The sequence below is a fragment of the Prosopis cineraria genome, unplaced genomic scaffold, assembly GCF_029017545.1.
Source record: "Prosopis cineraria cultivar Desert tree isolate PC_DT_omini unplaced genomic scaffold, ASM2901754v1 PC13, whole genome shotgun sequence".
In the NCBI taxonomy this organism is placed as follows: Eukaryota; Viridiplantae; Streptophyta; class Magnoliopsida; order Fabales; family Fabaceae; genus Prosopis; species Prosopis cineraria.
This window is the reverse complement of record NW_026555344.1, coordinates 3,092,311-3,102,238: the sequence shown is the minus strand read 5'-3', so window position 1 is coordinate 3,102,238 and position 9,928 is coordinate 3,092,311. Positions and strand designations below refer to the sequence as shown.

At 34.3% G+C, this 9,928-nt stretch overlaps 1 protein-coding gene across 1 annotated transcript; it reads right to left on the bottom strand.

Annotated features, from left to right (window-relative positions):
- Positions 1–6,171: 6,171 nt before the first annotated feature.
- Positions 6,172–9,703, bottom strand: LOC129290271 (rho GTPase-activating protein 5). Its single transcript, XM_054926995.1, has 5 exons — positions 8,886–9,703; positions 8,089–8,209; positions 7,868–7,987; positions 7,377–7,607; positions 6,172–6,959 (listed from the first exon to the last, which is right to left on the bottom strand). The coding sequence occupies exons 1-5, from the start codon at positions 9,353–9,355 to the stop codon at positions 6,435–6,437; spliced, it is 1,467 nt and encodes a 488-aa protein (XP_054782970.1). The 5' UTR covers positions 9,356–9,703; the 3' UTR covers positions 6,172–6,434.
- Between the last annotated feature and the right edge of the window lie 225 nt (positions 9,704–9,928).

Genomic DNA, 9,928 nt, shown 5'->3' with positions numbered 1-9,928 from the left:
AATTAGGAAATGAAACTAAACTAATGCATCAGCTTTTCAAATTAAAGGAGACAAGCAATTTAAACATGGGAAGCCAAACTTAGGTTATGAGATCGATCCGTATTTAGATTCTATAAGATATACATGACTTATAGTTTTTATTTAAGAAGGATAAAGAAATTAGAGTGAATCAGAAGAGGAAAAGATTGTTTGTGTGTGCATATTTTTTGAGGGATTGATTCCAAAGGAGGGGGTTTGAAAAGACAACTTACTCAGCACGCTATTATAATTTTATACCCTCGCCGGGAGAAAAGTTTTAAAATTAAAAGTGATTAGATAACGACAGTGCTTTAATTTGAAACCAATATAAGGGATTAATTAAAATAGTACACACAATCACTTTCTTATACTTCCAATATTTCGCAAGACATTAATCTTAAGCACATGCATATGTGATTTAAAGATAATTACTTATACACATTGTGTAAAAATATACCTGAACATCAAGAATCTTATGCGGGAGTGTTCAATCTGTACTCATCCCAATTGACTCGGTATCATTCTAATCATATTGAAACGAGTCTCATCCCGACCAGAAAATAATCAGGATGGAACTTTGCTAGATGAGATAGGAAAGGGCTTCGAGATAGGACAGGATACGAAATTACCATCGAGACATCCCGATCCTGAATATTTTATATATATATATATATATATAATTTTTTATTTTAAACATATACATTAAATACATTAATTATATTAATATAATTTATACTTATATTAATTATATTGATTATAATTTCAATTCTTACAATTCTTATATAAAATTAAAATTTTTTATATTGATAACTTTAATGACATAGAGTAAATATGATAATATCTTTTTTTATAATATATTAATTATATTAATATAATTTATTTTTATATCTATTTATTTAATAACTTTTATTTATATTGTATTTGTTACTTTATTTTTGAAAGAGTAATTAACTTAGCACATCTCAACTAAAATAAAATAATAATAATTAGATGTTGTGCTTAGTTTTTCTATTGTTGTTGCTCTTATAGTCTAGAAATCACTTGTAATTGCTATCATAATTTGTAGTCATAATTAATATAATTCAATAATTAACTTTAAATTATTGTAATTTATATGGATATCTTATTTTGATTTTAAACTTAATAAATATTATTATTTAGATCTTTCTTCAATATTGTCTAATTTATCAGAATACAAGAAGTCTTAATCTCATTCCCATCCTGTCCCAATTCCTAACGAGACGGGATGATTTTTGAGACAAAATGGGACATGAAATAAAAATTTAATTCTGATCTTTTTTTGAGATGAGACACGGGATAAGGGTGTCTCAGTCTCGTCAAGTAAACACCCCTAATCCTGTAAGTGTTTTATAAATATGGGCTGTATAGGGTCAAGGGCCCAAGGACATCGGATTGAAAGGCAAAATCTTGTTCTTAGGCCTCTCTGGGCTATCGTATGACGGATTGAAAGGACATTGGATTAGTTTATGGGCTATCAAAATCTTGCATTTAGGGCCCAATTTTTTGGAACAGGAGAAAGTGCACAAAGTAGATCTTACGCGATCATCGATTAACCAAGTCACGCGCCGATGAGGGTTGGGTCACTTGAGAGTGGGTTTAAATGATGTGACCTCATCAATAGGCAGAATTCATGAATGTATTTCTAACTGCGATTGCAGCATATAACAATAAGATGGTCCGGTTAACAAGAGACAACGATAAAAGTCTGCTGGATATGAAATGATATTTTGACGTTTGACGTCCAAAAAAAAAAAAACAGCGTACCAAACCAGTGGCTTTCAAGTATTATCTTTACAGTGGATTTTACAAGTCATTTTTAATGTATTTTATTTAAATTAAAAAATTAAAATTTATTGACACTCTAAAAAATTAATAAATATTTAACTTTGTTCTTACTAAGGCTAAAATACAAATTTGTCCAAAAAGTTTTCAAAAAGACATGATTAGTATTTCAAGTCAAGAATAAAAGTCAGGCTTAAAAACCCTATTTAAATAAGGGTTCAAGCTTAAAAATAAAAATTTTTTAAGATAATTGTGCTTCTGGCCTTGATAAGTTTTGAAAAAAAGAGCTCAGGTCCAAATAGCCCTCCAATTCTTATTCTTTTTTTCTCCTTCTATCTTGGAATGCACCATTTGACAAATGAAAAAAAACTCTAAACATTCGATCATTTCAAGTTCTCTAGCTCTCTTTATCTCTCAACTCAACCTCTTCCTCATGCCCTTTCCTTTTCTTTAATTGTCTTGCCTCTCCCTCTTGTCTCTTGAATTAGCATCTCTTGACTTAATGTCTCATTCTCAACATTCTATTGTTTTGACTTTTTAGCTCTTTTACTTTCAAACAATTCCTCTTTCGGTATAGACTTTTTTTTTTAGGTCATGAATGTCTTACTAATCACTTTTAAAATTTTAATTTGATTTAAAAATTTTGATTCCTCATCTTAACCTGTGACGATTATATTGACATCCTTCTTTTTATTTTGTTTATGAAACTCTGTTGTAAATTACGATGGCATCAACTAACATGTATTTAAACTTTTAAATCTTTTATTTATTTTTTAGATAACGAGAGACTTTGATTTAGTTTATGTTAAATTTTAAAATTAAATTATAATGTTAAATATTATAATATTGAATTAAATTATTTTTCAGAATAACAACATTAAATTATAATATTAATTTTTTTATTTTTTATTTTTTGAATTTAGGCTTTCGAGCCTAACCCTTAGACCTTTCAATAAGTATTTGAGTCTCAAAATTCAATTAAAATTTAAAAAATTGAGTTTCAAGGGTAAGTTTTTTAAGGGTCGGGCTCACCAATTTTTTCATCTCTTTCAGCATCCTCACGTCTTAAAAAGTGCAATGTTGCCCCATGTTTTTTTAAAATCAAACAATTTTGCCTGGACTAACAGGATTTCCAAACGGTGTTAATCTTGTTGGGTGAGATCCATCAATTGTTGCCACGTGTGGAGGAGACTTTCTGACCATTGCTGTTGCCCTTTTCACCTCACCTTTGTCGTCCCCAAATCTTGCTCACCATAGTCCTCACCGAACACAACTTATTCATCTTTTAATCTTGATTCCTTTGATTTCCACTACTATACTACTCTCAACTGCCACATCGATGACTTGCTTAACATTCTCAACACCCTTCACGTTCAACATTGCACTTATCATGGTCGCTCTATCTCTACCATGATCGGCGCTTCACTAAGCTCGTCCTCTGTAGCTGACCTAACCTCTTCACTATGGTTGACCCAGGTAAAGTGAATTCAATTCCGAATCAGCTTCTTACCCGCTCAACTATATTCAGTTCTCTCACAACCTTCTTGAATTCGCTTTCAACTTCAAGTTTTTCTTTCAGACTTTTGAATGACTCCGCCGGTCGTGCATCGTGCTTCTCTCCATTCAACAGTCCAGAATGAAACTCGTCATCCGTTTTCACAGCTACTCATCCGAATTCAGATCACCTTCATTCTTCTGTGTCCACAACCGCCATATTCGCCCATCACGTACACTTTTTGAATCTCTTGAACAAGTCATCAATGTATCAATTTGAGTTCTCATGATTGTGTGGCTGATTCTGGAGGAATTTGCATTTTAGTAAATGCGGACTATTCAGTGGTTAATAATGAAAATGGGAATTTTGCATTTATTTTCTGGGTTTGTTTTCGTATATATATTTTTAGTTATCTTGGCTTCTTTATGGAGGAGATCGGGGTGTATTTATAGGCTGCATGCATATATTGCATACCAGAGTCTTTGGGATGTGTGCATATATTTTATCTGGGATTGCAAATCTCTTTTCTTTTCTTGTTCAAGCAAAGAAGAAGCTCAAGCAAGTGGCCGTTGATGATGGAGGAAGCCAAAGATAACAATGGAGAGGTGAGGAGGAAGATGAAAAGGTACGAGTGAAGAAGAGGAAAAACCAACCTGCATGGCAACAGTCAAAAGGTCTGTAGCACATGTGGCAACAATATGTATAGATCCCATCTCAGAAGAATTGATATTCTGTTTGTTGGGGTAAAATTGTTCAAAAAAATGTGGGGTAACATTTCGCCTTAGATACCAACTGTGCCTTTCTTAAAACTTTCCGGGCAAATTTATATCTTAACCCTTTCTATTACATGTGCATACTCTTTTTGGACCAAAATATAGAATATTGGTAATTAATTTATAGTTTTAAAAAAATTTATATCTTTTCAATTTTACCCCTCATTAAATTTCCTATATAAGTGCTTTGATAATGATAATTAAAATTTCAACACATCATTTTTTTAAAAAATAATAAATAAAGTAGGGATATAATTAGAAAAATAATTATAAAAGTTACCTAATGTCCTATATTTTAAATCAAATAAAGTTTCTAGAACATGCTTTATATTGTAGTTCAGAGGGAGTATTTTAATTGTATCATTTTTCTCATTGAAATTTAAAGAGAGTAAAAGTGGAAAATTGTGATAAAAATCAATGTCAAACATTTTAAAGAAGACAAAAAATCATTGTTTTTATGTCATCAACAAGTCTATAAGAGTAAACACTTTATTGGTGAAAACATCATCTCTGAACTTATTTTAATAGTTAGAGTTGTGAATAAGAGTTAAGCTTGACGGGCTATTTATTTAATCCTATTTTTTATAAGGATTCAAGTTTGAAAAAATGATTTTTTTTTATAGAAAAATCAAACTTCAAAGCTTGGCCCTAATAAGCCTTAAAGATAAGGGAAGAGGTTCAAGCAGCTTGTTTAGACCCTTTTTTATTTTTGCCCTAAAAATAAAATATTTTTAATTTTTAAATTAAATTTAAACTTTACTATATATATATATTTATACTTTAAAATTAAAATTTTTATTTTTTATTTTAAATTTTTAACATTATAATTTGTATTTTATAAAAGCAAATGAAATATTATAGCTAAAAATTTTGATTTTTTAAATTTAAAAAAAATAATGGAAGTAAATTTATGGGCTCAATCTTAAGCCTTATAAATAAGAATTGGGTTTCAAAAAATAATTGGTTTTAGAGTAACTGGGCTTATAGGCTTAAGCTCATATCGTTTTGACCCATCCATTTCTCGTCTCTATTAGTAGTAACAATATAGACTCATGTTGAATTTTTGTTAGTATTACTTATGGACTAGAAATGTATCCAAGAGAGCAAGAAGGGCTGCTTCCTCCCACCTCCCCCCCCCCCCAAAAAAAAACTTGTATGCTTCCTTGGTAAAAAAGGACCCCTTTAATCCAAAATATTAGCAGTATTTGGGGGAGAAAAAATTGCATACTAATAAAGCCTTTGTTCCTATAAAAATATATACTATTGTTTTTCTTTTTCATTTCTAGTTCTAATTACCAATACATTTTTTTTTTACCTTTAGTCTCAATTACCAATACATTCCATGATGAATGAGATACTCCTTCCGTCCCAAATTATATGACACTTTTAAAAAAATTTTTCCATCCCAACATTTTGAGTAGATTAAGGTTTCATTAAATGTATTAATTTTAATATTACCCTTTCTCTTTCTATAATTAATTTTCATCACTTTTCTTTTCAATATATTAAATGATGAGTATTTTGAAAAGTTTATATTTTTGTTTTGAAAAAATAAGGTTGTTAAATATATTTAATAAAATTTATTAGTATGTAAAATTTTGTCTAAAAATGTCTTATAATTTGAGAAGAATATATATTTACACAAATATCTAGGTTAATAAATCTTTAGGTTACTTGTTTAGGTTAGTTATATTTTAAACCAGGGTATTAGTTTTGCTTGTAAAAAATTTTTAAACAGATTTTGCCCTCACCCCAACTCAATGTTTTATTTTCAATTTGGCCCTCATTCATTAGCTTTTAGATCCGTCCCTGCCATGACCAAACCACGAAAAAAGTATAACAAACAAATGTAAGCCAGCTTAGGTGTTGGCTTGCAAATTCTTCTTTGCCAAAGACACCCACCGACTCTTGCTATGTCTAATCTCGAAAGCTAACTCTTGCTTCAGCTTTCAGGAAGTTACATGAATCATTTGGCAATAAATTAACAGTACATAAAGGATCTCAAGAATAATATCCAAGTTTTCCCCGCAAAGCTAGCATTCCTTCCTCATCGGAGCACCAAACCATCTGCCTTCGGTTCCATAACCTAAAACATTGGGGCGATAAAGTTCTAATTTTATTGTGTCAGAAACTAAACATTTTCTAGGCTAGTCATTAGATACACAGCTTCCAAGAGTGCCGTCTCAACATCTCCAGCAAATTATATCCACTAGAAAAGCCAAAGCACAAGTTACAACTGAAGCTATGCTAAACTATAGAACGCAATCTCACACAATCATCTGTATATATCAAATCACACAAACAAACAAAAAAAGAAGAAAAAAACAGCGCATTTTACAATAGTTCTAAGCCCAAGCCTCTCCACCTCTTCCCCTAGTATTTACAATGCCAACACTTGCAGACTTCTTGAACTTGGTCAGTTGAAATACTGGGTGCCTGCATAGCTTGCGTACACCCTTTCTCAATCTTAGCCAATGTTCACTATCATATTTACTTCTATACCTATTTTCTATAGTGCCGCCACTCTCGTATCTACAAGGCGTGCTGCCGCCTGAAACAGATACAAATTCCCCGTCATCTGCATTATTTCCCTTCTCCTCAGGGATCCCAAGTTTCTCCTCAACACTCAACAACTCTCTTCTAGGTGGTGATTTCTTGGCATTAACATCTTCAGTTTGCTCCTCTAATTCCTTGCTTTTGAAATCTAGAGGAACAGGATCGTCTTTGCAGGAGGGAGGATCCAAGCACGAAGAAATCATCCTCTCATTAGCAGCGGATTCCTCTCTTTCTCGAAGGGTCTTCAGAATCAGAGTTTTGAGAAAATTCATTACTTGCACGGCGTGAATTAGTGCAGTCAAAGGATCAGCCATCTGCATAATAACCCAAGGGAATTTATATTCAAATGAAAATATCAATATACAAAGAGGATGCACTTGCTGGTCACTAGGTCTAGGATTCAGTAATCTTTGATTATTGTTAACTAATGGCATATCATGATTAATTTGATTGAAACAAGTTGTATAAAGCGTTAAAATCATCCGGACAAAAAACCACCAAAAAAATCCAGCATTCAGAAATTCAGTTGTCCACATCAATAATAGTAGATTAGTGCATAAGTGGTAGGGGTTAGCAGTGATCTCCGTGTTATAAATGTCAAACAAGTGCATTCCTGCTTCTTGGAGGTTAAATCTGTTAAAAGCATTTCTGGTAGTGAGTGCCAGAAACTTGAATTCTGCACCAATAGGCCCAACTATACGATGTTGAGTATAACTAACAGTGTAACGAACCTGGGTCATATTGGGTGCAAAAACCATAGCAATATTTCGAGCATTCATCTTGTTGTACTGTTCATGCTCCACAACATCTGCCATCAGATTGATGGCCCAGTCAAGCAGTGCAGCTTCTGTTGGAGGAAGCAACTCCTCTAGTTTAGTACAGTCATCTTCTGTGTTGCAGCGCATCACCTGTTCCGGGGTGAGAGAATCAAGCACTCCTGTTGGAAGTTCTCTAAACCAAGCCTAAGAGACATGAAAGGAAGAAGACATGAGAAGTAGTTAATGCATGTAGAGTTTATAATTAGATTAGACTAAATGGCATGACCATGTGCAATTGACCAATCTCAACATGACTTCCTCGTAAATAGCTGAATTGTTTCACTTTCATCTTGCAGATCACATACAAATCTATCTTAATTAACAAAGCTATATTAACTTCAACATAAACCCCTTGATCAAGAGGGTAGTCTAGACTTCTATTCATTGAAATGGACCTATTTTACCTTTATCAAACCAGATAAACAATGAACTTCAATTCCATGAGGCACTACACCCCTGTTTAGCTGACTGCGAACAAACTCCTCCTGGCTGTTTTCTGGATTGATTCGGAATATTCCTTCTGCCTTCAGGAATTGCAGGCATCAAATTAAATCTCAATATCATGATGCAAAAAGCATGATTAAAATATTCTTTAACAACTAATTTGCATAGATATAGAACATACTTTAAGGCCTCCCTCTGAATACAATCGCTTTTGCATCGTCAGAAGAATTGTGGGGACACAGTTTCCCCTATAATCATAAGAGCACTGCATCGACTTTGCAGAAACCCCAAATGCCCTCACACTGAATGATGCAAAGATGATATGAGAATTCAGTCCAAAAAACAACGTTAGCTGGAATCAGAAAGACAACTAGAGTAGTGCCTCAGGACAAACACACTGATACCTTAGCATATTTTTCCTTACCCGGTGAATTGTAGAGGGAGAAACAAGGGATTCACAACAAACATGGCAAGAACATATAAGGATCCTTTTCTAATTGTATCGATTATGCAGTCCAAATTCAAACAGATATCTGAATATCTTTTACCGAGTAATCTGACCATGTGAATCAGCAAATTAACATATTAAGAACTAATGTTAACATATTGAGCAGATTAACATATCTGCATTTGACTAAATCAAACAAACCAAAACTACTGGTGAAGGCTCGCATAACTTTCAGAATTTTTTTTTAATTAAAAAAAAAAGTAAAAGATCTGCAGTGGAACTTGCAAGAAACACAGAAAAGGGGACATAGAAGCTCCCCTTAACTGAGCCACCATACAAAGAACCCGAATTCGTCTTTCAGGACACTCTGACGCACGCAAAGAATTTAAATGCGTTAAGGAAGCAAAATTGTCCCCTATGCATATGTAAAAAATAAAACTGCATCAAATTCTACCGAGATAGCAAGCAAAATTGAACACAAATTGGACATACTATAGTTTGAAAAGAAAAGAAAACTATAATGGCTTTACCTGGCACTAGGCACCCTCCTGGGGACCTCCGGCTCGAGCTCTGTAGGCAAACCCAGAAACCCATTGAACCTATCAAAGGTAACGTGAGATACATGGCGGACCTCCGTTGGCCAGCTTATGTCCAAGGAAGAAACATCCTCTCTCTCGACACTACAAGTGACCAGCGATTTCCTCAGCACCGCCATCAGCACATCCAATATCGCAAACTGATTCTGATTCTGGCGAGCTTGACTTTCCGCTCCGCCGGATTTCGAGCTAGGGTTTATGAACGGCGTCGAGACAGGGTTACTCGATTCATCGTCTTCACTTTCCAATTCCTCGTCGTCGTCGTCCTCCTCCTCCTCTTCTTGTTCCTCCATCTCCTCGTCGTCGTCCCTTTTCACATCCTGAAAAACCGGACTCGGTGTGGGTGGGTTGAGCTGGGTGCGACCCACGACTCCGCAAGATTTGGATCGAAAAAGCCGAGTCATTTGGCTCAACTAACCGGCAAGCAAAAATGGAGTGGGGTTAAAAAGGATCTGATTCAGAACTGCAGGGGGAGGGGGGAGTAGTGGTGGGGTATTAAAATTAGAGGGGGAAATGGGTTAATTTAGAGGGAATAAGAATAATGCAAGATGGGTTTGGTTGAGCAGAGAAGAAAAAGAGAGGGAAAATTGGAGGAGGAGGAGGATGAAAGATACTTGGATTGAGATAGTGTTGCGCTGGCAAAGGCAGAGGAAGACAGAGTCATTGATGCATTATATATTTGTTCTTATTTATTTCTTTTTGTATAAATTAAGAAAAGGAAAAGGCGGGGTGAGAAAGATATGTCAGTCGCGGGAGTGAGGGAGGGAGGGAGGGAGGGAGGTCTTGTGACAGGAGAGAGAGAAAAAGAAGAAGACGACGAAGAGAGAGAGAGAGAGAGAGAGAGGGAGGGAGTAGAGACATGAGAGTGAGTGTATGATATATTGATATTGGAGTCAGTTGGTGACAGGTTTTCTCATAACAAGGTACAGTTGCAGTGAGAGAGTGTATCCATCGCGTAGCACAACATGACTCCATCT

Coding starts and splice junctions, on each gene's coding strand:
- LOC129290271 (XM_054926995.1), bottom strand. CDS start 9,355: ATGACTCGGCTTTTTCGATCCAAATCTTGCGGAGTCGTGGGTCGCACC. Junction 7,988..8,088: donor ATTCAGAGGGAGGCCTTAAA/GTATGTTCTATA, acceptor CAATTCCTGAAG/GCAGAAGGAATATTCCGAAT. Junction 6,960..7,376: donor TTGCACCCAATATGACCCAG/GTTCGTTACACT, acceptor GTTATTATGCAG/ATGGCTGATCCTTTGACTGC.